The sequence below is a fragment of the Sparassis crispa genome, assembly GCF_003851025.1.
Source record: "Sparassis crispa DNA, contig_000016F, whole genome shotgun sequence".
In the NCBI taxonomy this organism is placed as follows: Eukaryota; Fungi; Basidiomycota; class Agaricomycetes; order Polyporales; family Sparassidaceae; genus Sparassis; species Sparassis crispa.
Window position 1 is genome coordinate 381466 of NW_020939763.1, and position 26694 is coordinate 408159.

The 26694-nt window shown below is 52.5% G+C and overlaps 8 protein-coding genes across 8 annotated transcripts; 6 read left to right on the forward strand and 2 right to left on the reverse strand.

Moving 5' to 3' along the window:
• Positions 1-20: 20 nt before the first annotated feature.
• SCP_1701490 (High-affinity nicotinic acid transporter) lies at positions 21-2953 on the reverse strand (the record flags this gene model as incomplete). Its single annotated transcript, XM_027764936.1, has 19 exons — positions 21-208; positions 281-414; positions 579-771; positions 837-895; positions 973-987; positions 1065-1089; positions 1150-1269; positions 1334-1405; positions 1470-1518; positions 1604-1757; positions 2000-2074; positions 2135-2158; positions 2216-2235; positions 2294-2312; positions 2372-2401; positions 2462-2490; positions 2551-2565; positions 2628-2695; positions 2752-2953. The coding sequence occupies 19 exons, from the start codon at positions 2951-2953 to the stop codon at positions 21-23; spliced, it is 1491 nt and encodes a 496-aa protein (XP_027620737.1).
• A 3139-nt stretch (positions 2954-6092) lies between these two features.
• SCP_1701500 (P-loop containing nucleoside triphosphate hydrolase protein) lies at positions 6093-8944 on the forward strand (the record flags this gene model as incomplete). The annotated part of the gene is made up of 11 exons (XM_027764937.1): positions 6093-6177; positions 6241-6650; positions 6706-7449; positions 7502-7529; positions 7595-7795; positions 7859-8059; positions 8116-8148; positions 8206-8214; positions 8274-8472; positions 8528-8863; positions 8926-8944. 11 exons carry the CDS (start codon positions 6093-6095, stop codon positions 8942-8944), a joined length of 2265 nt encoding a protein of 754 aa, XP_027620738.1.
• A 538-nt stretch (positions 8945-9482) lies between these two features.
• On the forward strand, positions 9483-12856 carry SCP_1701510 (Uncharacterized secreted; the record flags this gene model as incomplete). Its single annotated transcript, XM_027764938.1, has 24 exons — positions 9483-9678; positions 9738-9796; positions 9857-9931; positions 9984-10104; positions 10156-10202; positions 10258-10310; positions 10366-10484; positions 10540-10625; positions 10679-10757; positions 10811-10861; positions 10917-11150; positions 11208-11269; positions 11318-11417; positions 11469-11525; positions 11578-11611; positions 11676-11806; positions 11861-11928; positions 11981-12049; positions 12101-12187; positions 12242-12370; positions 12424-12432; positions 12481-12567; positions 12633-12780; positions 12840-12856. 24 exons carry the CDS (start codon positions 9483-9485, stop codon positions 12854-12856), a joined length of 2118 nt encoding a protein of 705 aa, XP_027620739.1.
• A 31-nt stretch (positions 12857-12887) lies between these two features.
• On the forward strand, positions 12888-13316 carry SCP_1701520 (hypothetical protein; the record flags this gene model as incomplete). The annotated part of the gene is made up of 2 exons (XM_027764939.1): positions 12888-13091; positions 13149-13316. The coding sequence occupies 2 exons, from the start codon at positions 12888-12890 to the stop codon at positions 13314-13316; spliced, it is 372 nt and encodes a 123-aa protein (XP_027620740.1).
• A 1129-nt stretch (positions 13317-14445) lies between these two features.
• SCP_1701530 (hypothetical protein) lies at positions 14446-16191 on the reverse strand (the record flags this gene model as incomplete). Its single annotated transcript, XM_027764940.1, has 6 exons — positions 14446-14469; positions 14535-14950; positions 15012-15876; positions 15928-16003; positions 16062-16091; positions 16151-16191. 6 exons carry the CDS (start codon positions 16189-16191, stop codon positions 14446-14448), a joined length of 1452 nt encoding a protein of 483 aa, XP_027620741.1.
• Positions 16192-19308: 3117 nt separating this feature from the next.
• SCP_1701540 (hypothetical protein) lies at positions 19309-19962 on the forward strand (the record flags this gene model as incomplete). Its single annotated transcript, XM_027764941.1, has 5 exons — positions 19309-19312; positions 19359-19470; positions 19529-19619; positions 19688-19798; positions 19855-19962. 5 exons carry the CDS (start codon positions 19309-19311, stop codon positions 19960-19962), a joined length of 426 nt encoding a protein of 141 aa, XP_027620742.1.
• Positions 19963-21528: 1566 nt separating this feature from the next.
• On the forward strand, positions 21529-23606 carry SCP_1701550 (Cytochrome P450 monooxygenase paxP; the record flags this gene model as incomplete). The annotated part of the gene is made up of 11 exons (XM_027764942.1): positions 21529-21612; positions 21660-21767; positions 21820-21948; positions 22012-22174; positions 22223-22306; positions 22367-22463; positions 22520-22646; positions 22713-22826; positions 22882-23056; positions 23122-23359; positions 23420-23606. The coding sequence occupies 11 exons, from the start codon at positions 21529-21531 to the stop codon at positions 23604-23606; spliced, it is 1506 nt and encodes a 501-aa protein (XP_027620743.1).
• Positions 23607-25475: 1869 nt separating this feature from the next.
• SCP_1701560 (hypothetical protein) lies at positions 25476-25751 on the forward strand (the record flags this gene model as incomplete). Its single annotated transcript, XM_027764943.1, has 1 exon — positions 25476-25751. One exon carries the CDS (start codon positions 25476-25478, stop codon positions 25749-25751), a length of 276 nt encoding a protein of 91 aa, XP_027620744.1.
• Between the last annotated feature and the right edge of the window lie 943 nt (positions 25752-26694).

Sequence of the window (26694 nt, forward strand, 5' to 3'; positions counted from 1 at the left end):
CGCCAGCAACATCTGAGAATTCAAAGGGTGTACCGGAACTCGGGCGCGCGGTCCCCCATGCGAAGGAGCTCCTCCCTGGTGTACTTGATGCCCTCCTCTCCTGCCTCGCGCAGGAGCCTGTCGCGGCGCGCGTTGATGCGGCGGTAGTTGAACACGGTGATGGGCACGACGATGAAGCCGATGCCAATGAACATCAGCTCGAGGGCGTCTGCAGCGAAGCGACGAAGATGAGGAAAAGTAAGGGAGAGGGTTAGTAAGTAAGGGAGAAGTGGGGACGCACGGCCCATGATGTAACGCGGGGAGTCCTTGGAGAGGTAAATGTTGCACGCGATTGCGCCGCCGAAGTTCCCAAGCCCGATCTGGAGCGCCATGCCGACGCCGCGCTTGTACTGACCCGCGATGTTGTTGCCCAGCCTGGGACACTGACGCAGTGAGCAATCCGTTCGGCGAGAACGGCAGAGAAACAAAGGGGGGAGAGAGAACGTCTGACAGAAAGAGAAGAGCGCATGCATAACAGAAAGATAAGAGTGTACGCATAGCACACTCATCAAAAGGTGTGGCGGGGAAGGGACACGCACCACGCGACGACTCCGGGGAACGCCGCATAGGTACCCGCGACACAGAAGAACGTGCCAAAATACTTGACGCCGCCGGGTACAGCGGAGATGTTAATCGCGAAGCCGACGAGCGCGATGACGAGCCCCGCGAAGATGAACGGGAAGCGGACCTTGATCCTGTCCGACCAGATCGCGAACGTGAGGAGGAGTATCGCTGCACGCGAGTGCGTGAGCGTAGTGTATCTTTGCGTGGGGAGGGGGAGAGGGGAGCGGACTTACTGGCGAAGACGTAGGGTGGGACGGTGAGTAGCTGGCTGATGGCGGTGTCGTAGCCGAATCTGCGCACGATCGTTCGCTCGTCAGCACCAGACCACCACGACAGGAAAGACGGAAAAACACAAAACGCGCGACTCACGTATTGATAATCGTCCTACACGCGCAAGTAAAATTAATGTCCACGGATCAGATCCAACCTTACAGAGCGCACGGACGGGCAGGGCGGCTTACGGTAAAAACAACGAGATCCCATACACTACACGCACGCATGCATCAGCGTCACACACCAAACTCAGCACCGGGCAAGCGCACTCACGCGGCGCGACGACAGACATGAAGATGAGGATTTGGAGCCACACCTGCCAGTCCGCGAGCGCATCATAGATGTGGCGCATCGCGAAGTGCTCCTCCTCGCCGACGGACGACGTGTCGTACTCTGCCCGGAGACAGGGCGCGTCAGCCAGAATGCGCTGCGAGGAGGGAAGGAAGATGCCACGCACTCTTGCGCCAGATGACGTACGCACGCTCCGCAGGTGTGAGGAACGTGGCGGTGTCGGGGAAGTCGACGAGGACTAGCATGCAGGGACCACAATCGGTCATCTCGACGATACACCGCAGGGCGGGCGTGATGCTCACCGAAGAACGCAATGAATCCGACAACAGCCGTAGCGATGCCCTCAATGATCTAACCCCCACACACAAGCAGTCAGTCCCCCATCAGCAACTCTTCAGCAGTTTGACAAAGAAAAAGAAAAAAAGAAACGACGCACGAAGATCCAGGACCACCCGAGCAGGCCCGCGGTGCCGGACATGAACGAGATGCCGAACGCAAGCAGGCCCGAAAACGCGCCCGCGATGGTAGCGCCACCGTAGAAGAGGCCGACGCGGTACTGCAACATGTGGCGCGGATACCAGAGGGTCAGGCTGCAGTGCCGGGTGGCGGGAGCACAGTTTGGCCAGGGTCAGGGGTCGTCAGCGGGTCAGTGGGGGTTGTCAGTGGATTCAGCAGCGGAAAAGGGTAGTTTGCAAGGGCAAGTTCAGTAGCATGCGTGGGAGTTGGCGACATCACGCGAGTTAGCGGGTCCGAATTCAGCCAGAGAGTGGTCATTGTGCGCTCAGTCAGCTGGTGCACCGACACGAGGAGAGATGACAGAGGGCGGACGCACTAGTAGACGACACCGGGGAAAAGCCCTGCCTCGGTGACGCCAAGGACGACGCGTGTGCCGACGAGCTGGGGATACCTGTAGGAGATAGTCAGTGCAGTGAGGTTGGATCCAGCAATGTGGCGTGGACGGGCGTACGTCTTTACGAGACCCATGAGCGCCCTGCCAGGGTGCAGGATTAGCGTGCGTGGGCAAGGGAGGGGAGGGGAGAGGGCGTACATGATCGTGCCCCAGAGCAGCTGGCAGGTGGGGAGTAATGAATATTGGATGGTGGGGGCGGGGTAGATGGGGACGTACTGTGATGCCTGGGAGCCATCTGTGCCGGTGAGTGTGAGTGCGAGGACGGAGGGTCAGTGCAGGACAGCTGGGGCGCACCTTGAGGGGCGGAACTTCTTCAGCACCAGACTGAGATGGGAATATGTCAGTTCTGATACGGGATGTGGGAAAGCGAGAATTATAACGCACTTCGCTGGGCATTCGAAGAGGCAGTAGGGCTGTGATCGCGGACGAAATGAAACTCAGAGACATGAGCAGGTGACTGTTAGGTGACGTACTATGAAATACATAGTCTGCAGAACAGATGGTGAGACGAGGTCAGACACGGCGGAAGAGACGGGAACCCGACGCGCACCAGAGCAATATTGTACTTATTACCCGTGAGATCAAGCTGGGTCGTCAGTCCTTGCAGTTTGGCGTTTCCTACCACAGTGATAGAACGTCGATATCACGTAGTTCGGGGTATACGCTGTGCGCACCGATATTTCCTCTATCCAAGAAGGAGCAGAGATACATGATAGTGAGTATGGGCAAGAGGCGCATGTCGACCTTGCGCCAGAGCCTGCGCTCCTGCTCTGGAGTGAGCGGGGGCGGGGTGTCATCGTCAGGCGCATCGCGTTCGATGGCCTCAACCTGACCCTTCTTGATGTTGCTCCCGGTGTCGCTCTCCTGCTTCGACATATCAACGACGTGTCAGATCAGAAAGCAGCTTCGAAGTTCTACAGTGGCAGTGGGAGGAGAAGAGCCGCGGAAGACCGGGGGTGGCATCCGCAGTGTTTATATGGGACTAGGGCTGGAGTTGGAAGACAGGCACAGAAGAGAAGGGACGATACTGTATGCAGGAATCGGGGTGCAGATCTTGGTACCCCACGGTTCCCCGCAGTGGCTAAGTAGTTCGCGCACAGCGTCTGAGACACATGCCACCGGAGAGAAGGAGGAGAGGGCGCCCATGTGACCCTCATATATATCCTCAGACAGAACATACGCGGGCGCGGAAGACCCCCCTGGAGAACGGTCTTCCGACGGCCCAGCGAGCGATTGCAGTCAGCAAGTCCTTCTTTTCCCTTTCGAGGGCTCCTTCCGGCCTCGAGAACGCAATTTATACGGCGTACTGACGAACCGGGTGCGACTTACGATTGTGCGACATCGTGATGCACGTGGTACATTCAGATAGAGAGACAGAACGACAGAAAAATGAAGGGAGGTGGTTAGCGGGTGGTTCTCAAGGACACATTAGCATCAGAAACTAAGACATGCGGACTTGGCAGTGGCATGGTTGCATGAGAGGCCGAATACCCAGCCGTAATCGTGGAGGAGCCGGTACCGAGCCTTGTGTTGGTGGGTCCGTGGGACCACATCACGCGTCCCACCGACGCGTCGCGTCACGTCACGCGTTTTGTCTGTTTCGACAAAGCGTATGAAATGGCCTATGCGGAATTTGGGACCTCTACATTTTAGTAAGTCCCGTCGCAGCTTAGTGTTTGAATATTCGTGAATGACAATACTGACAGCCCTCAAAACGAAGAGTTTGAGTGATCTCGTATTATCGCTCCCCAGAGTGATTGTTGTGGACATCTTCGGTGTGTTGGCTTGCTGGTCTTGGATCGTCGACAGAGGACATGTCGCATGTTGACAATTACCGGCGTCGTCTCAAACGCGTGCATTTCCGAGAGAACGTGATCCGGCCGCACTCATCTATGGCTCGCCCACCGGTGAATGTGCATGCATGCCCTCCCTGCTGGTCCGCTCATCCTTAGGACGCGAATTGATCACGCACGAGGTCAGAGTAAGCTTGAGGATGTACAACCCGATGGTGGATCTGCCCCGTACTCGTTCGTCTTGGACTGCGTTGCCCGATCGATGTTGTGATCGTGCGGGAGACAGCTGATCGTGACAGGTGCGTCTCCAATCTTGGATAGGCCTCGCTAGGATCTGCAGGTGCGGTACGCGCGAAGATGTAGCAGGGACCCTTTACTTCTGTCATGAGCTGAATTCCACCAGAAGAGTACGCACCTGGAGTAATCCAGATGCGTTGACTTCTCCGCGGTGCTCTCTGAATGCGGGTCGTGCATGCGATTATATTTGCCTCAGGCGCTCTCCATGAGACCGCTCACGCTGTTGCGCCGTTCACGACCGACGGTGCTGACCCATGTGGATGCGCCAGCGATCCGTGTGCATCTAGATGGTTGCGATCGTCCCGCAGACGCGGCGCAGATCTTGCTCCGAGAATATCTCGGATGCATCTGGCTTGCTTTGTGGCCATCTCTGAATCACACTCGGCGACATGCGACGACGTGAGAGGCCTCTGAAGTGTGACGGACTCGTCTACTGTATCTCCTAGGTGCGCGGCAGTGGAAAGGTCCAGTATCACTGGGTGAACAGAGAGGGGCCGGAGTCAGCCCAGGGTGGAGATACGCGCTCAACGGCGTTGAAGATTTTTTTCGTCTTTACTTCACTGGCTGAAAGCATACTCTCGGTCCAGTCCATTCCTAGCGACTCCAACACCACCTACAGACCACAAAAGCCGTATAGCCATTCACGCTGGGGCAGTATTTGTGGTGAGTAGAATAACGTGCGATGTGGAAGGACAGGCTGGCGCGCGAGTACGTGGATGACCCAAGTCGGCCCGAACGACAGCCTCTATGATATTGTGCGCGGATGCATCATGGAAGCCCTTGCTGACTGTCCTTACGACCCTTCCCCTGGTTGTCAAATACGAAGACGACAGATAGCAGAACGTGACTGATACATTAATGACGGTGGGACGTCGCCTTCAGGATCGTCCTGTCACTCACATGGCTCAGACTACAGTACACCTAGAGCACCTGTCACCGTCGACGCCTAACGCCGATCTATCGATGGTCGTGCGGCTCGAGCCAGTCGACGTGAGGTAGTCGAGAGATCAAGAAAACACAAGGGAGCGTGAAATCCGACGATGTGAGATCATAGCCTGAAACCTACCCGTGTTGAGCCTACATTTTATGCAATATACTTACTCCTCAGCCGCCGCCGCTGCGCAGCTCGACACCGGATCTCCATCGCCGCTAGCTGACCAACCACTAACAAAGATATGCTCTGTAGGGTGGTGACGAGGCTGACAAGACAACGGAGAACAGGTGATATAGAAGATCTACTCCACCGTGTATCTCGTACAACGTCTGTGGACGGTTCCATCTGACGAATGCATTCTCTAGGCGCACAGACCTGCTGAGAGCACGGTCATTTGGACATTCTCGGACTAGCGTTGTACAAGGACTGGTACCGCCTGCGTCGATGTCCTTTGAACCAATGCCAGGGCCCGTATTCACTACTATTCGTTGCGTCTCCCTGCATGGAAAAGGCTCTTCTCGATGTGGAGCGTGCTTACATAAGCACGTGTGTCGCACTCGGAGAAACGTCACGGTCGCTGCCATTTCCACACGTTCATGTTCGTGAGTCCTTCAGCCAACGGTTCAGTTCTTCAGCTGAGAGCGGCTTGCACTCGCATTGGAGTGTAGCGTACGCCGTCAACTACGCCGTCAACTGTGTCCAAGTCTCGTTAGCGCGGCGACGTCCACAGCCTTGCGCCTGGATGGTTAGCAGCTCGCCGTAATAGCGCAGGATGCCCGAAGCGCGGTGGCTTCTCATGACACTCCAACGTCGAGCGTGGAGATTGGCGCCTGCAAGTCAGACACGAGGCGCGCTCCTTCCCAGCGCCAAGCGCCGCCCTCCTTTTGTTCTTAAACTTAACTTAAAGCCCTTCGCCGCACGCTGACGACCACCACCTTGCCTCCACTGACGACGACCACCGCCACTATCACTACCACATCTACTAACACACATGGACCCGCAGCTATCGCAGGTACATTCGTCGACTGGCCATAATGACATATTGCGTGCCAGGCGGGTCGCACAAGCCGCGTCGTGTGAGTCTCGCGCTCTCTGTCGTACTCGCCGAGGGAGAAGTGACTGACAAAGCGTGCGCGCAGACGGGCTGGCCCTTCCCCCGTTCATGAACCCTGTCGCGGGTGAGCTCGTTGAGTACACCCCGCTCCCGAAGGAGGGCGCCGACGAGGACGAGGACGCGCCACGGGCGGCCCCGGGGACGCTGCTCGAAGTGAAGTACTTGCACGAGGAACTTGACCAGTTCCGCACCAAGTACGTGTTGAAGCCCGCGCCGTCCACCGCGCAGGAGGAGCCCGGCGAGCAGGGTGCGTCCGCCCGCTACGCCGCGTACGCGTTCACCGTTATCCGCCGCTTCAGCCCCTCCTCGGACGGGCAGGGGAACATGTTCAACGTCACCACGACGTTCCAGATAAACAGCAAGCCGCTCATCGAGGTCTGCCAGGAGGTTATCGGCCAGGGACAGGGCGTATCGTGGACTGCCAAGCCACTTCGGGTACGTCGTGTGGCGCTCATGAGTGGCGGCGGCCGTCGCTGACCAGCTCCAACAGATCGACCCGCAGCTGCTCCTCAGCTTCCTGCGCGAGCTGCAAGAGTGCGCAGCGAAGCTCGTTGACGCAGTGGACGCTGCAGAGCGCGAGAAGTACGCGCACCTGCAGCACCTACTGCAGTACCTAACGACGACGCATTCGAGCACGATCAGCACGCTCTCCTCACTCCTCGCGCACGGGGAGATCACGTTCGACCTGCTCTGGGCGCTCTACGTCCCGCGGAAGACGATCCTGTGCACGACGTGCCCCGTGACGGGCGAGCCGCGCACGGCGCGGCTCGTGCACGCCGAGCTCTGCCAGCAGCTCGACGTGCAGGCGCACCCCTTCCTGCCCGTGCACCACTCGCTCGGTGGGAGCGCGGGTTCGAAGAAGCAGGAGCAGCAGCTGCTGTGGCGCCTCACGATGGAGTACGTCGAGGCGGACGTCGGGCTCGCTGGCGCGCGCACGAATGAGATGGGCTCCGGTGCGGGCCCGCGCGTGGACGGGGAAGAGCCCGCAGCGCGCTTCGGGCTCGGGATGCTGAATGCGGCTCTGGAGGTGCATGCGTTTAAAGGGACGAGGAAGATTTCGAGCTTGTCGGCATACCCGATACAGTATTACACGGGCGTGGGCGGCGAGAATGGCTTGAGGGAGCGGCTGATCGCGCGCGGGAGGAAGTGGGCGGCGATCGCAGGCGGGATGCGCCATGTCGCGTATCGCGGACTGGCGTTCCGGTTCAAGCAGGTTGCGTACATCAAGACCAGTGTGAGTCGCTGCTGGTTAGGCTGTGTGGACGATGCACTGACGTCGTTCGCAGGTGAACTCGAGGATCATTGTCGATCGAAGTGAGCGTAGTCGTCGCACTTTCGTGTGTGAGCTGTGCTGACTGGAGTGCTCTTCGTTTATCCAGAAACGTTCCAGGATATCGTGCCGAACTACGGCAAGTTCCCGATCGTGACGAAGACGATATCTGGGAACGACCTCGACAGGTTCGCGCTCGTCGCAGGCGCGGTCACCGAATCTCTGAGCGAGGCGTCGGAGCTCTCCGAAGAGGATCTGATGCTCGCGTCCCCGATCGTGTACGGCTTCAGCCTGTCAGACAAGCAATGGTGTTAGTGCACTTTTCTCTACTCATCACTGCCTGCTGACACTCTGCATGATGGTGCTCGCATAGTGGAGTTTGCTGTTGACAATGTACGCGATCTAGAGTGGAATGACGACGCGTTCAACCACCTTGTCATCCCGGCAGAGCAGAAAATGGTACTCAAGACGCTCGTCGAATCGCACAACACCGGTGCGGCCGCCAAGTTCGATGACTTCGTGTCGGGGAAAGGCCTCGGGCTGGTCATCAATCTCTTCGGGAACCCTGGAACAGGTCAGATGAGATTCCTCGGAGATACGAACCGTTCTGATGTCGCGTTTTGATCGTAGGAAAGAGCCTGACTGCCGAGGGGATCAGCGAATGTGCGTGCTTTCTTCTCTCTTCTGCGTACGTGCCTGTTGCTCACCCGATTCATGTAGACCTGCGAAGTAAGGACCAAGGACTCGACTGAATGGCATTGTTCTTGATACTGACATCGGTGCTGCAGAACCTCTGTATGTGGTTGGAGCGGCGGAGCTGGGCACAACGGCAGAGGTCATGGACGCGAACCTCGCCACGGTGCTGAGGGCCGCCGCGGCGTGGGGCGCAGTGGTGCTCATCGACGAAGCGGACGTGTTCCTCGAGGAGCGCTCCCTGCACTTCCTCGAGCGCAACGCGATGGTTGCGGTCTTCCTTCGACAACTCGAGTGCGGGTATCTCCTCATTCCGTGAATTCGGTTATTGATGCAGATCGTGGCGCAGGTACTTCCGTGGTATTCTCTTCCTGACAACGAACCGCGTGCGCGTCTTCGACGAGGCGTTCCAGTCGCGCATCCACGTGTCCCTCCGGTACCACGACCTCTCCCCCGACGCGCGAAAGCATATCTGGGTGGCGTTCATGCAGCGGGTGAACGGGAATATCCCCGACGGCGGCTTGACGCGCGAGGAGCTGCGTGAGCTTGGGGAGAAGAAGGTGAACGGGCGGCAGATCAAGAACGTCGTCAAGACTGCGGGCGCGCTCGCCATCGGCCGGCAGGAGAAATTTGGGTACAGGCATTTGAGCCAGGTGCTGGGGTTGATGGAGCAGTTTGATTTTAGGTGCGTAGTGCTGTGCGATTTCGTTCTTGAAAATGGGTGTGCTGACGCCTCGGCGTGTGCAGTCATGCAATGTATCAATAGAGCATTCCGCCGTCGTGTATATAGTCGTTGGTCGCGCTCTCACTCGCTGTCTTGCTTGTACGTGGAGAAGACCGATGAGCTTGTGCTGTAGATTTCGAGAAGCTAAGTGCTCAGCTTTATTCACCGTCGCTGTCGCCTCAGAGCAAAGTCCTACCGCGTTGAGCACGTGCGACGGTTTATGTCCGAAAGAAGCAACCCAATTTCCTTTTTAGTGCTCGCTACCGCACTTCTGCGAAACGATGACGAGTTGCGGTCCGTGTGTTTCTCCCGAGCTGAGTCCACGTGTCTTACCTTCTACCCGTCGATGCGTTCTCATGCAGCCGCGCTGTCAGAACCTTGCACTGGACACGGCTAGTGCGAGGTCATCTGCCAGTCCGGTGGGCATGCCGGCCGTGCCATCGATTGAGTCGCAGGGAGAATCAGAAGATTAGAAGAGACTCTCATACGCACCATTATGTGGGTCTGGAGCTTCCGGCTAATTTGGGGGTATAAGACGCCTTTGAGGCGTCGACGTGACGGTGGTGGTGCGCTACGTACGATGAAGACTTTGAAGCTACTACGAAGCGTGGTTCTGCTGGTCGACATTCACATCGCTTCGGCGCTCCACTCTCCAAGGATATCGCCGTCGTATGACGCTGTGGTAGTAGATCCTTCGACTTTGGTCTTTATCTCTGATCCTGCGACTTATGTCAATCCGTTCATTGGGACGACAAATGGCGGCAATGTCTTCCCTGGTCCGTGTCACAAGCCCTGTTGGTGGTTCATTTGCTCATCGTGCGGCCTATCGCAACAGGTGCAACGATACCGCACGGGATGGTGAAGGCGGGCATGGATACCGATTCCCCTCATAACGTATGAGTGTTGTCACATCCACGTCGAGCCTCTGGTGATGACATTCGCTGCGTGGATCAGCAAGCCGGATATGACGCAAATGCGATATACAACGCCACTGGATTTTCTCCGTTACACGACGATGGCACCGGTGGGGTGAGTCGTCGTTCGGCGTCTGTATTGTTGGAGGAACTTATGGTGCTATGAGGCGGTCACCTTGTCGCAATTCAAACTCTGGCCGTTCGCATCGTGTGGAGTCGACAACACTTTTGAGTCGTGTCCGACGGCCATACAGAGCCGGAAAGTCCTGAGACAGCTCCTGCCGGACGGTCAGCGCTATGGCCTCGCATGCGGAATCCATCGATTGACGTGTTGTTCAGGTTCTCCCGATGATGCCGCGGAGCCTGGATATTTCGCGTCTAACTTGGTGAGAGAACGTGTCCGACACATTTTCGAACATGCAGAGATTCATCCGTGACCAGTCGACCGGTATTCGTGTCGAGCTGACGTCCACGCGTCGCGCCGCACTGCACCGGTATTCACCATTTTCCCGAGATTTTAGCTTAACTTTTGACTATGCGTATGCCAAGCTATACCTTTCCCTCGGGCACAGAATTCCCCAGACTGGCTGTAGACATCACAAATGATGGACAGCAGAGCAGCACCGAACCGGTGATGACACTGAATACGAGCACTGCACGAGTCGTCGGTTTGTTAATTTCCTGGCGTCCAGATTATGCAGCTCTGACTCAAACGCCGATCAGGAGGTGCATCCTTTGCGGCCTCGTTTGGCCCCGGGCGATACAGGGTTTATACTTGTGTCGATTTTCAAGGCGACGGCTATGACCTGGTATGTCAACCTGGAGAATATCGCTACCTCGTTCGTTCTGAATCAAAGAGCAGGGTGCACCTCTCGAATATGGGGCGTGGCTGGCGGACTACCCTGTGAAAAATAGCGTGGCAATTTCCCAGATGTATTCGAGTACGCATGTCTGACCATTTGTGCTCCTCATCTGCACTAATACGGATCGGTAGGTTTCGTTGACCAGCTAGGTGCCATGTTCACCTTTACGCCCAACGCCAACGGTAAGTCTTCCTGACATCCGTGGGGGGCTGTCGTTCTAAACATTTCCCGAGCCAGGGACAACATCGATTTTGGCACGCGTCGGCGTCTCATTTATCTCCTCCGCCCAGGCCTGCTCCAATGCCGAAGAAGAGATACCCGACTTCGACTTCGAGGGCGTGCGGTCCGCCTCGCGGGCACAGTGGAATGACATTCTCGCACGTGTGCAAGTGGACCCGCAGGGCGTCGACAGCGAGACCGTAGTGCTCTTCTACAGCTCGCTGTACAGGACGCATATCGTCCCTGCAGACTGTGAGCGCGGGCATGCGTCTGACCTCTGCTGTCTGAGCTGACTGAATGTGTACAAAGATACGGACGAGAACCCGTTGTGGAACTCGACGGAGCCGTACTATGACTCGTTCTACTGCAATGTGAGTAAGATGCTGGCCGTACAGATTGTTGGTTAACCTGTACATTAGTGGGACACGTTTCGAACTCTGTATCCGCTGTTGTCCCTCCACGACCCTGCCAATTTTGCGAGGATCGTTCGGGGGTTGATTAACATACAGCAACACGAAGGTGAGCGTTTAAAGTGCGCCAAATTGCCATTATTTATTATTTATGCCGAAGGATGGCTCCCCGAATGCCGCGGTGCGACGGCCCAGCAGTGGATACAAGGTGGCAGCAGTGAGCGATGCATATTAGGTTTGATGCCAGAGTCACTCACTGTCTGCTCTAGACGGCGATCCCATTCTTGGCGAATTTTTGGTCAAGTGCGTGCTTCCTCGGTGTGCCTTCGCTCGATATCCATTTCTCCGTATCGGATTGATCGTGCAGGTATCACCAACAAGCCGAACAGCTCAACGTCTCGTCGGCCGCTCTTTACGCAGCACTGCTCGCGGACGCGGAGGAACAGCCGCCGAACTGGGACCTTCAAGGACGCCAGCTGGATACCTGGAAAACTCTGGGTATGCCATTTGTACGACCGCAGGAGCAGAGTTTGGCTGAGATTTATCTGGCAGGGTATATTCCTCAGGATGTGTGGCAAATCAGTGGAACGAATACGAAGACGGTGTCGCGAACGCTGGAGGTGAGCGTTATGTCTTGTCTGTACTCGTGAACGTCGCTGAAATGGACTCCAGTACGCGTTCAACGACTTCGCTATTTCTCAAGTAGCGAAGGCTCTCAATAATACTGCGGACGCTGCCAAGGTCTGTACAGGATTACTTTGTTTCTGATGTGCGCTGCAACTCACATCACAGTACGTACAACGTGCGGGTAACTTCGTGAATGTCTGGAACCCAAATACGACTGTCCCAGGGCGAGAGGATATCGTCGGGATGATGCAGGTGTTACTTGCTCTCTCCGTCTCCCAAAGGTCCCCACTCACCACCTCTGCATAGCCGCGATTCGCAAACGGCACCTTCAACTACACGGATCCCCGGCATTGCAGCGTCAATGACCCCACACAGTCTACCTGCTATCTGAATGCAGTCAATTACGATGGCTTTTATGAGGATTCGCCAATCGTTGTGAGTGTGGTTTCTCAGACGTTGTCGAATGTGCTGATAAGGGACTTCTGCAGTATTCTCAGGTGCTGAGCGAGGTGTTTTAATGGAATGACAAACTGATTGCATCGCAGTTTGTACCCCAAGATATGGCCAGGTTGGTCGAACTGCAAGGTGGACGGGAGAACTTCATTGACCGGCTGAACTTTATCTTCGACGAGGTCAGTATTTGTCGCTTGAAACTGAATTTCCCATGAATATTTTTTTGATAAATGTTGGCATCCAGAATTATTACGACGAGACGGATGAGCCCTCGGAACAAATCCCCTTTATGTATCATTACGCAGATAACCCGGGCATGAGTACCCAGCGATCGCGGCAGGTCATAGCGCAGTGGTTCAATACCTCCGTCAACGGTTTACCTGGCAACGATGGTACGTACCTTCGCCTCATCTGGTGCAATTACCCCTCAATATCTGTCTGGTTGTTCTAGATTCTGGTGAGATATAGTGAGAAGACAATGATGCATATCTTATTCAGCATGACAGGTGCTATGGCAAGCTATGTCACGTTCTTCCTCGCAGGGCTGTATCCTGTACCCGCTACTCGGCAGTATCTGCTTTCCTCACCGTGGTTCCCTCAGATTTCTTTCTACAACCCCGCCTTCAACACCACGACCACGATCAAAGCAAACGGATTCTCGGGGAATCCCGCGAATGGTACCGGTGGCCAGGTCTTCGTGCAGGTACGCACAGTCGTGGTGTGGGGACACGCGACTATCCTCAATTGACTTGGCTGGCAGAACGTCACCATCGACGGCGTGCCGTGGAAATCGAACTGTTACCTCGAATGGGACGTCTTTGAGAGCGGTTCTACGATCGAGCTCGAATTGACAGACGACGCCAATGTGGTGTGCGGGGCAGATGACAGTGCGTTGCCACCGTCGTTGTCCACCGGTGGATTTGCTTGAGCTGTGCGAAGCTGTCGGGATACCAATTGGCGAAAATGTGTATAAATACTCCCTCACCACCCTTACTGAGACAGGTCAGTTGTCACTTGAATCAGTGTAGTCACTCTATCGAGTACATGGCATCTCGTCCAAGCACGCAGGTTACACGCCGCGCATATAGCTGTCAGAGTGTTCTCTGTGATGGAACCGCACGCTTCGGCCACCTGATAGGACGTTCAAAAGGTTCGAGTGATTTCCAGACGACTCGTCCGGTGGCTTCGAAACTGGTGTTCCGTGTCACAAGAGCACCCTTGAATGTGTCCTTCGCGGAAATAGTAAAGGGCCAGGTTGAATTTGAAGATAATCTTCACCACCCGTTTGTCGAAGCCGCCACCAGTGATGCAGTCATACGCCGCTGCGAGTGTAGTGGCGATTATTTTCTCCATTCAAAAATGAATTGCGGGCCACCAATTAATGCGCCTCTTGATGGAGTGCTCCGCTCAGTTGGTCAGGGTACATGCAGAAATGAGTTCGGAGCAATATGAAAGCAAAAAAACTTAATCCAGGGGATAAGATCGTCAAACTAATGTATCAGTACCACTAGCTTCAGTGGCTGTAACTGCGAATGGTGGGTGGGATCAACGGGTGTTCAGGGATAGAACGGCGTCAATCATACAGGCGGCTCCTGGTGTTGAACTGCAACTTTCGCGAGGCGACGCCGAGCGCACTCGGTGAGGAATTGCACCACACCGAGTTGAGAGGGTACTTCCAGGGACTCTATGTACGCCGCGAGAATGGGTGTCGTGGCGATTACAACCTGTACGATTCCTGCACTGTCCCAAGGGCCTATAAGGTGATTTTGAACATTGCGATCATTGGCTGGGTAGACGGTACGGACGCGGATACGTACTTATGGCATTTAGTCTCGTTCTGCTAGTAATGATCTTGCATCATCTCGTCGCCTCCTACTTTTTCAGATTACTCTCGAGGTGTCTTTGTTCTTGAATGCATCTGTTGGATTTTAATCACGTACTTACTGGGATAAAGTTTTGGGGATCTGCGAATGTAACATGTTGTGAACATTTCCCGGACGAGAATAGAGCAACGGACTTGGGAGAGTCAATTGGATTTTGGAGAGTGGCAACCTGCATCAAGAGTTTCTATGTTGCGATTTCTTCAAGACCGAGACAAAGCCGACGTTATCGTTATTCTAGAAACCTAATATTACTCGGTACATACCAAGTGTTCATACACATCAGAGCTGGCGTCCAAGAAACGCAAGTGGAGCGAGTTCCTCTTTTTGAGCCGTGGCAACTTCGTTGTAAGCAAGTCCTGACAGTTTTGCAGAAGGCGGCGAGGAGGCTGCATCAAATCGCAAATCTGAAACAGCACGTGCTTCATGCTAAACTCATCGAGCACAGCATCCATCCGAGCCCAATCTGTTTTGTCCACATCGTTGAAGAAAGCCTCGCCGTCGTAGATGTAAATTATGAAAATTATGATGGAAACCTGGCTGGGTATGATGGAGAGAATGTCGATTTGGGCATTGAGCAAGTGATAGACTAGGTCGAGGTCTTGACTATCGATGGTGAACCCGATGCTTTTGAGGTAAGGACACGACGACAATTGAAACGCTTTCCAGTCGACTGGAGTAACTGTTGCTCAAACATATTCTTCCGTCGGTATCATTCACAATTGCTATGTGCATGTGCTTACCTCCGCCTATTCCTTGGAGGACCCCAGGGTTCAACTGGAGTTCCAGGTCCATGACCCCTGTCGTGTTGATCAACTCGCCGAGAGCTGCGACGTCCACTAGATCATGGCACGTCACCCTTAATCGTTGGAGGATCCCGACAGCCACTACCCTGCGGAAGAGCTCGCACAACAGATTGACTCCCGGGCTATCGGAGTCGAGCACGAGCAATCTGATCGACATGTCCTTTGGGAGCTCGACGGAGGACAACGTCCGCGCGACGCCTTCCTGATCTTCATCTTCTACATCTAGCTCGACGCCTGATAACCGTAGGTTCTCGACGTGTCGGAAGAGTCTGAGAACGCTGAGAAAGTCCTCAAGCGACTCCTCCCCACTACCAGAAACCATGGCCAAGCTGAGTTTGCTAAGTTTGAACGCGGCCTTGGAGCAGGGTAGGTTACTCTGCGCGGACTTCTGCAGCTGCAGCCCGGCAAGTTCCAAGCCGCGCAGTCGGGATAAGCGGGTGAGGATCCTGGCTATGGCGCATGAGCTAACGTTCGGACGTTCGAAAACCTGCAATGTGTGCACGTCGCCGTTCGTTCCCAAGACATGTAGTTCGTGCACGTGTGGGATGAAGAGGAGATCCCGCCCTGCTTTGACAAGCTCCTCCAGGAAGGATGCAAACTGAACCACGCCATGGCCTGCCCATCTCCCCTCTATAATGTAAATGCTCTGCAAAAGGTGGTGGCGGCTGGAGTATATCCAGCAGCGGCAGACCAAGGAACACGATAATAGACTCGGCTTGTCATCGTGTAAATAATCCATGATCATGTCTTGGAGCTCTGGGGGAAGTCTTGGCACCTGGGATACAAATCTCGATTCCACGCCCTAAATATATCAGCGTATACCGTTTGATCTCATGTTGTTTCAAAGACCCACCATGACGAACAGAAGAAGCACGACAACGGGTAATCCCGAGCGTGTTCGACTTGCCAGAAGTTTGGCGAAACCAACTCTGCTAGACAAATTATACACTGCACATTTGCGTGAAATCAGCTAGTACTGTTGCTTACTTGCTCTTGTTCACAATCACCGTGGCAGGACTGAGGAAACAAGGTTGAGGGTGTCACGCTGTGCGCTTTACTCACGTGACGTGACCGACGCGTCAGATCTAGTCACGGTACTATTCTTTACCCTAATCATTCAACAAACTCTGGTAGACCATGCAACCTCTCCTTCTGCTTGTACAACAATGCTTCAAGTTGAAAGATATGCTTTATATCTTTCGGAGACACGCTCTCTGTTGTCTGGCAGCTCGTGCGAGTAAATCAGCTTTACTTAGTTCAGCGCTCGGAGGAATCTCGACCCCACGAGCCCATGAACGGAATCCTGTCTCTAACTTCAGAGCTATAAACCGCGTATTGTGCTTAGCCTTACTAGTGGAATTCTTTCTTCGTCCTCTGACAATATGATCTCACATGAAGAAACTGTGATTGGCGTCTGTCTTGCTTAACCTTACAATAAAGTTCTACAACATGCAGCGTCTTCTCGTGGATCTCTGGCAAGAACAGGTGCGTGACGTTTGATATTAGAACGCCTGTCGAGTCATCGGACCTGCAAACGGATTGGACAGATTGTCTTGATGCCCTGTTTCGAATACAGTTTATCATGCATGTCATACTGCCTAGAGGCATGGAAGATATACAAGATAAGTAGCTAAGGACGGACTTCCAAAAGACAAAACCCTGCTCCAAACCCGATGCCATTATCTACCTCTGACTCTGGAGATGGATGGTATGACTGTGCTGTATACCCTCTGCCGTAATATCCGCTCTGGTCTTACTCAACGGGAGATGCGACAGAGCCGTGTGTATTATTTCTCCATGCCTCTCATCGCGACCTGACTCATCTATCATCTCAGTTACATGCCTTCCCTACGATCGGCCCCTCGGCACTACATATCTTACAACGGCGCATTTCAATTCCTCTGTACTCCAAAGGGGACGCTGGTGACTTCTGATGTAACAGGATTCTGCTTTTTTGAGAACGAAATTGTCTCAGTACGGAGACTCCGCGTTCCACTGCTTGACCAATGACTCATTATCATTGAGGGATCAAGCTGGTCGATTGGTAGTGTAACTTCCTGGGCAAACAGGTATCGTTTTCCCAAGGCCGTGAAGGACGTGAGGCTATTCTATCACTCACCTCATGTCTTCAACTGATCGTTGTGCCCAAATCGCAGCAACTACAGACCAAATGTACATTTGAGATTGGATCTCAGGGAGGACCCATATCACGTAGGATTTATCCGGAGCCAGCTCACTCGGAACTTTGCTGTCTTACTTCCCGACGTGAGGCACGAGATTGCAAGAGCGTGTCTATTCCAAAAAAAAAACAATGGTAAGTCACGTCCTCTTGTTCGAAATGAAGGCTGCTAATCTCTCACGGAAGGGTGGACAGACGGCTCTGTGATGCCAGTCATGTAGCAAATCGTCGCGCGAGCCGTCGAGTTTCTGGAGCTCCCAGCATGTACGTTTGCATCAATTACCGGAGCGTAAACACAGATGACTATCGGGTAACAGATCGAAAGGATGACTGCCTGAATATTGCCATCGGCTGTACTATCAATATTATGATAATGCGAGCGATCATAACCCTGTTTCCGTCAAATTTGTGGCCGTAAGTTCCAAGATTCTAGGACTATGACTTGATGCTGACGCGGATTTTTGGTTGACTTGTAAGCATTGCGGGACCCCTCGTCTCGCGCTTACGCAAGGCGACCACGGCAACCAGAATTATGATAAAACATTTGAGGACCACCATATATGAGCAGAAACAGAGACAGGTGGAGTCTGGGGTCTGACAAACCTGTCTGTGTCTCTGCTACGTGCATGACAAATGCTGATACGCTCCACAATTACCCTAGAATAACATGATCGTATCACTCATAGGCAAAGCACGAGCAAAGAATACAGTGACTGCGGCTTCTTACGAAGAATTCTAGTCCATGTGCTGCTCCTAACCGTGCTTCGTCGAACGTACGTCCATGGTTGCTCATGCCCTTTGTTTAGCTTTCTGACGCTCCAGAGAAACGAGGTGGAGGACGTCATGTAGAAATGTGTCTGCTTCATAACGAGTCATGATGGAATGGCATGACCGCGACTCCGGCGCGTGTTCGAAGAACATCTCCGCGAACTTCGAAATTCTCCAATTACATTTGCCTGTTGAGTTGACACAAGCTGGGGCCTGCGAGTGGTAGTAGCTGCGGCTTGTGTCGTGGGCAGCGGGGTTCCTCTCGCGGCCTTTGTGCACACGCTGAGCGTCATATTCAACGACGGGAGAACTGGTGAGGCATTTCTCGATTACATATTCTCATGGAACGTGATTACAGCTTAGTGCTCCGGTAGAACTTCTGCTATTATTCGGGCCGCTTAATCATGCAAATTATGTGGCTACGGATGTGCGCTGCACATTGGCTGCACCAGGCTAAGAGGAACCTTTCCTCATTGTGAGAGTACCCGGGATGTATGTAATCGGGCTGCGTAAGCGGCGGTCTATCCACCGTTTTATTGCGGGCTTGCTCGATCTCTTCCTTCAGCTCCCATCTCCGTCAAACGGCCATTACAACTCCATGCGCGCATACGAATGCTCCTCTATTATATACTTGGTTCTTCAAGAGCTGTATGTCCCCTTCACCCTATATTTTGTTTCGCTGATCACCAGGCCAGCCGTATGCCATCCTCACAGTTGGACCCTCTGCTCGTCTTCGGAGCATACAGGTTCGTACGTCATGGGAGGGCGGTGTTTTCAAGAGGGAAATGATAAGGTAGACTGCACCATCCCCATATGGTTACCGCCGGACTCCAGTACAAGGGATCAATGTTTAAGGTCCGATGGTGGACGAACCACTGGGGGGGATCAACGGCCCGCAGCTTATCGAGGAAATGCGCAAGTTCCCAACGATCAAGGGTTGTTTATTCACTCCTTGAAGAGGTAGCATTATCCAAAGCTTTACCGTGAGTATTCTGTCACACTGCTTTCTAATTGTTGTGCAGACGGCTGAAGCCGGGTACACGTTGGGACCATCATTGATGACCAGCAACACGTGCTAATTATCCGCGACCTGGTATACTTCGTTCTTACTTGACGTGATTGACGAAATCACCATGGTCTTCCAGGATCTATATTCCCGCAACGGAAGATGGGTCGCTTAATTGGTTCTCCGTTGTCTCAGCTACTAACGTATGGACGGACTGGTTTAATGCCCCTATCGGCTCACATTGAGCACGTGCAAGCAACCGTATTTTTGCAGGCATTTCGATGTGTACGTATTTCTAACACTAAATTTCAGACGTCTCAAACGCCAATAGGCTGGGACCGGGACTATGCATTGGTTTTACCCTCGACAACACTGACGCGCGACTACATTAATCTCTTCCCGAAGGTCTTGAAGCCGTGCGGTTCTTTTAATGCAGCGAAGATGTATGCCTTGCTGTTGACATGCTGCAACTTTGGACGTATCTTTTCTCGCGTAGGGTAGCGTGTTCTACGAAAAAGGCACGTTCACGTCTGAAGCCAATTATGGAGGAACGACAGAGAAAGTTCGCCGAATTTGGGGAGGATTGGAACACGTATGCTGTATTTCATCTGGCTCTACGGTGTCAGGCGCCCTGCTGATGCTATATAACTGGTTACGCAGAACGGCGTGTCGATGTGGCCTATGAATGGAGCCAAGGAGAAGGACAGCGAGGAAGACTCTGGTGGAGAAAATCTTGGCTATGGGTTCCTCGCAATTCATACGTCATCCAAAGTGCGTTTCAAGTCGGATAGCTTTCACTGCTTTCAAATAATAATTTGTAATAATAGAACCTGCCTCATGCACTATCAGGCTGCAGCAAATCCGGAATATATGCAGCCTCTGGGAAGCAGTCGAGGGCGTCGTCAAGACAGAAGGTGGGGACATGGCGTATGTGAGCAAGATGCGACATCTCGACAGCTTTATGAGGGAATCTCAACGGGTCAACGGGATTCTCGGCAGCGTGGAGACAGCTGTAGGATTTTCTCTCTTTCTAATTCACGTTGTTCCGTGGTTCTTACAGCCTCAGTCTCTCGCAAAGCGATGAAGGACATCAGCCTGTCTAAAGGCATAATGTTCCCAAAAGGTAGGCCTGTCACTGCTGCGGCCACGCCAACGCACCTCGTCGAGGGGGCATGACCTCAATGCAGATGTTTTCGATGCGTTCCGGTTCTCCAATATGCGTGCCGGTGAAGGTGAGGACACAAAGTGTTAGTATCTGAGGAATCCTCCAGATAACAGCGCCTTCGGCATGCATGGTGAATTTCTAGGTTCACTTTTTCCTTTTTCCTAATGTCTGTGATGTTCTGCAAGACTTGGACGCTTTTTTGCAGCACACGAGCTCAGGGTAGTGCTCGTCTACATTGTGCTGAACTTCGATGTCGAGTTCGAGCGCAAGCGCGAGCGGCGTCCGGAAAACTTATGGATCAACATGGACGTCATACTACCCCGCACCACGCGAATGCGATGTTCAGGAAGCTCGGGTCTGCCTGTTCTGGGGCGTGAACTGATCTCAGATGCGGAGAATTTCTGTTATCTTACTTTCCTAGTGTTGTATTTGAAGCCAGCGCTATTGATACTGCTACAAACTCTCTGACTTGTTTGCATTGAAAGTTGTCGATAGTGGTGGTATTGCATCCGTTTCCCAATGTCAGTCTGCAGTGGGAAATTTTGGTTCTTTTTACGAGTTGGACGGTCTTCTTTACCGCCATTGACGTTGAGATTGAGTAGGACTGCCAGAAAGAATCTACAGATTGGCACGACATTCGGTACGCTCAAATTCAAAATGATGATTCTACACCGCCCAATTATGTGCCGATTTTTTACTACATCAATACAATTCCAACTTTCCTTAGTCCTTCCATAGGACTGTATAACTTTTCAGACCGCAGTTCCCTTGGCAGTGCCGGATCGTCGATCTCGCAAACCACGACGCCTTCCGCATATGGCATTCGGGTCAGAGCTCCTCGACGCAGCACGCTCCCCATCTTTAAACTCTCTCAGCTCTCTATCGTCACAGACCGTGGTCGCAACTGCGACGACGTCCATCACGTGTTCACGGTCCGTGTGCGGAGAGCATCTCTGCATGTGAGCTCTAGCTTGGGTCGCTTGCAAGGTGGAATCCCGCTTGCACTGGGGCTATGCCCAGTCCTAGCTTCAGATTGATCAACGGGCAACTGGAGAGCCATTTCCTACCCACGTTGTCATGGAGCGTGTATAGTCAATGAACTTTACTGTTCTGGCCCCTTGATCATTGGATTTAAGCGGACATAGGTATTCGCAACGTCGTGGTCGAATGCGGAAGAACCGAGTAGATAGAAGGCTCGTTGTGACGTATACCTCACCTGCAGGTCAGGGACATTGTGAGAACGCACTGAATGTGTGTAATTGAGCTGGTGTAAGCGGCCCTCAACGAAACCTTTATTAAGGATGCATTCTTGCACTACCTTTTCAGCTCATTCGAGATGGCCAGTTCAGCGTTCTATGCGTTCGTAGGTGTGCTTTCCGTCCTGTACTTCGTACAACGGGTGTCTAGGTCTTCCAGGGCTGTATGTTGTTCTCACACTTTCTTATTTGTTGCTGATCACTGGCCTAGCTACACGCCATCCCCACGGTTGGACCCTCCGCGCCTCTGCTCTCGTACATCGGAGCATATAAGTATGTCCGTCATGCGAAGACGATGCTTCAAGAGGGATATGATAAGGTAATGCTCTCGTATCACCGTCACTTCTCGCATTCATGTTTCCCGACTTCAGTACAAAGGATCGGTGTTTAAGATTCCGATGCTGGATCAATGGCTGGTGGTAGTCAGCGGCCCGAAGCTCGTCGAGGAACTGCGCATGCTTCCTGACGACCAGGCGTCATTCGTCCACTCGATAGAGGAGGTAGATTCGTCAAATGCTTTACTCTGTATCTCTCATCATGCTGATGGCACGTTGCATGTACAGACGACGCAAACCAGGTACACAATGGGACCATCCATCACTGATGACCCGTATCATGTGCCAATCATCCGCGACCAGCTCACGCGTGGTATACGGACTTTCCTACCTGACGTGACTGACGAGATCGACAAGGCCTTCCAGGATCTTATTCCCGCAACGGAAGATGGTTTGCTTAATCAGTTCTCTGCCTCGTCAGCTGCTCACGTATGAGCAGGGTGGATTGATGTTCCCGTATTGTCTGTAATGCGCCAAATTGTTGCACGTGCAAGCAACCGTGTTTTCGTCGGCCTGCCAAAGTGTGCGTACACCCTCTTGAATATAGCATTATATCGCAGGACTCTTATACTGAGCATACTAGGTCGGGACCAAGACTTTCTCGACTTAGCCATCGGTTTTACCCTCGACATCACTGAGACACGTGTCTATATCAACCTCTTCCCGAAAATTCTGAAGCCGTACGTATCCTTCAGTGCAGTATGCCTTGCAGGAGAACCGAGACTTTGAACTCCAGGATTGCTGGACGTATTTTCTCTCGCGTGAGGCGGGCGATACGGCGTGCAAGTTCACATCTGAAGCCCATTATGGAAGAACGGAAGAGGAAGTTGGCTGAATTTGGGGATGATTGGGCAAACAAGCCTGTACGTATGCTGTATTTTACCTGGTTCCTTTAGGTGTCCTGCTGATGCTACGTACCCGTTATGCAGAGCGACATGTTGATGTGGCTTATGGATGGAGCCAAGGAAAAGGAAAATTGGGAACATTCTGTGCTGGAGAGGTTTTTGGTTCTATGTTTCGCCGCAATTCATACCTCCTCCAATGTGCGTATCGCAGTGGACAGTTTTGGATCATTAGCTAACAATGTAGTGCTAATAGAGCATGACCCATGCACTATACCATATCGCGGCGAATCCGGGGTATATACAGCCTCTGCGGGAAGAAGTCGAGAGCATTGTCAAGGAGGAGGGTTGGAACAAGGCCTCCGTGAGCAAGATGCTCAAACTTGACAGCTTTATGAGAGAGTCGCAACGGTTCAACGGCATTGTCGGCAGTGCGTCACCAGTGGTGCAGGTTCCCTCTCTTTGTCACTGAATTCATGGGTTGTAACAGTTACAGTTTCGCGTAAAGCGATGAAGGATATTACACTGTCCAATGGCACCATGATACCAAAGGGAACCCTCATCGTTGCTGCAGCTGCACCGATGCACCTCGACAAGGAGAATTACCTTAATGCAGACGTTTTTGATCCGTTCCGGTTCTCCAACTTGCGTGCCGGTGAAGGCGAGGGCACGAAGTATCAGTTCGTCAGCACTTCTCCGGAATACATTCCCTTCGGCCATGGGAAACATGCTTGGTGTGTTCATATCCCTTATTTCCCATCCTCTAACTACTGATGTATTTAATATTCTTTAAGCCCTGGACGGTTCTTCGCGGCAAGCGAGCTCAAGGTGATGTTGGCGTATGTTGTGCTCAACTATGATATCAAATTCGAAGGCGGGGGTAAGCGTCCGGAGAACTTGTGGATAAACGCGTCCATCGTCCCTGCACCCGGGGTGAAAGTGATGTTCAGGAAGCGCCGATCTGCCGATTCGAAGGTGTAAGTTGACAGGGGGAAGTCGTTGATTGTCTTCGGTGGAGCGGCGGAAGTTCTGTTAGTGTAATTTTCTAGAGTTAGTGATAGAAAGCTGTACTTGACGCGAGTGCTCGCGAGATATGTGCGCATATCGCGCTACGTCACCATGTGACAGTCGCGTCGCGCTCTTTCCAACGTGAACTTTGACTCCGACAATATTCAGCTGTCTGCGACCGCACTCCCTCTGCATGCAGTTCATCTCCTTATTTTCTTCTTGGTTGTCCAATAGATTTCAAGCTTACAATAAAATCCTACCAACACTGTCGGCATGGATATCAACTCAGGGAACGCGCAAGCACCAGTTCTAAGGGCGTGTCTCGATGATCTCTCTGTAGATTACCTTGAGTTTCTGCCTTCTTCACTACTTCCTAAACTGCAGAAAGTCTATGATGAGGCAAAAATACGTGAGTCACGTTCTTCATTCTCGACGTGAACTTGTCATAATCAGCGGGCCTTTGTCAGTGCACAAAATGGGCGCGAACAGTGTCCGCCAGCCTCTTGAGTGGAATGCGGCCGTTCCAAATTTGCTGAAGTGGAGTTATTATCTTCATGTTGATGATGGTAAATCTCATAGTCGATCTCGCGTACAGCGAGCTGACGACCTGCCTCAGCTCCTTCCGACCTAGTAGAGTGTGTCATCAGCGCTCTCAAGATCCTGCTTCAATTGTTCGAAGGATGTACTCATGACCAGCTTGACGCCATGGGATATATTCCTAGTGATCAACCTATTGACATTGCCAGGTTCCTTCTAGTGGGTTCATTTCTATTAACTTGGGATAGTTGCTGACATATCTTTTATTCACGGGGTAGTTATATAACTCGAAGATAAAATTGTGTCAATATCTCCTGTATGTTCAGAATAAGTTCATTACTGATAATCGTTCTGACAAGCACTGTCAAGTCTGCGCTCTGTCGACCGTCCTTCAGAAGCCCTTTCTTATTTGAGGTGGCTTGTTGCAATCGATTCGGCGATTCGTGAAACCACCAAAAAGGTACCGTGGATAGAAAACCCGTGTGTCTTGTGTTATGGGAGTCTTTCTGCCATCTCAAAATGTGTTTTTTCGAGGATGCTTCATGCTATGTATGGGAGCGCACTCATCCTATCCGAGACATTTACTCTCGAAACTAAAACCGTCCTTGAACATGTACTCGAAGCGGCCGATCAGTCAAAGACTACAAGGATCGTTGATTTTACGTCAGAAATCATTCAGGCACACCTTGGCCTTGCTCTTGTGCTCAGCCAGCTAGGAATTGAGTCTGAGGCTCAGAAGTCAGTTGAATTTACCTCTCTATATCATGTACTCATATGCTGCTTTACTAGACATACAGAATGGGCAGTCAAATTTTTGCGCAGAAATGCGAGCGTAATACCAACAGGCGCTTTACGACGCATTCTTGTCCGTACGAACCAGCCTCCGCATCCAGTCCTCACAGCACTTGGTGGTGTGAAATGGCTAGACGAAGATATGAGAGACCCTCGGAAGGCGGAAAACTGGATGCAAAAGGTCTGCAGCCATTGTGGTGTCCATGATATTCAGAAGAGGCTCTTCCAATGTGCAGGATGCGCAACAGCATATTACTGGTTTGTCGTGCTTGTGGAGGCTCGTACTCGAAATTAAAGTGTTGTATAGCTCCAAAGAAGGCCAGCGCGGGGAGTGGAAAATGCACAAGTGTGTTTTGGGTTGACTGCCTGTCTGCAACTTCAACTGATTGGTCCATTTTTTGCAGAGCTAATTGCCGGCGAGTTTCCATCTTCTTTCTCAGTCGGTTACGATGAACTCAACTCTGCGCATCGTTGTTCAGCGAGCTTCAAGATACGAAAGCAAAAATAGAACGGATGCGAAGGCATGATCCCAAAGGTGCCCAACGCCTCTCCGACTGGATGAAATGGCGAACCTTGATACCAACACCGTTCTTCCATGCGCTCATCCATGCTTTCGCGTTGAAACGCGATTCGACCCGAGGACGCAAGTACATTTTCGTCGAGCTAGTGGAATACATGCCCAATGTCAAGGACCCGCGGTACAAGTTCCGCGTCATAGAATGCAGTGTGTTCCGCCTTGAGGACGTCGTCGCAGATGAAGGGGTGCACTCGGTCCTTATCTATGCCTGACATGGTCAAGCAATTTGACGCATTCATTGAGCGCACTCCGGGTGGAGACGCCGTGCCAATGATCGTCTTGAAGTATGGGATCGGATGTGGAACTTCAATGAGCTCAGGTGTGCTCGGGCTTTGTCTGACACCTGTCCTGATTCAATGCTGATGTCCGTGCAGTGACTACTAGTCCCAATCTGGTGGAAGACCTGCCCTACGATCCAAATTGGCGCAGACTTATCAATCAGGATGAGCATGATCCTCCTAGACTAATGAGTCTTTTGTCTGGGAAACCAGATGCCGAATTTTCGTTTTAACCGTTGAATCGCCTCATTATCTGAGTCTTCTACGATCCTGTTACAACGATGCTTTCGGAGACGCTCTCGTTCTATATTACTTCATAGATCTTCTGGAAGTGTCCATCTGCAGCTAGGAATTGAACAGCATACTGGCACCGGCTGAATAAGTACGGGAATGTACTTTTGATCAAAGGTCCGTGTATTATAGCTCTACTGAGTAGTTGATCTCTTTCTCTGTTCATGGTATACATGGCATATGTGGCACAAGCTTGCATCAAGCTACATGTCTGTTTGCATGCCGTGTCCTATCGTATAGTTCTTCGCGAACTCAAGGCGATGCTCGTGTATGTTGTGCTTAACTATGATATCAAGTTCGAACGTGGGGGTGAACGTTTCAAGAACTTATGAATTATCGCATCCAAAGTCCCTGTACTGAACTTGAAATTGGAAAATGATGTTCGGGCTGTGGCGGTCTGCCAATTTCGACCAATGCTAAGTATGGTACTCAGGTAGTAGATGGATGGAATGCTGTATATTCAATGGTTTTCAATGTTGCTGGTGAGAACTAGACCATCGAAATTGTGCAGCGTCAATCCCTGGTCTCCTCAGGCAGAGTAGACACTCTGCTTCAACCTTCGTGCCTCAGGATATTAGTGCTTGAC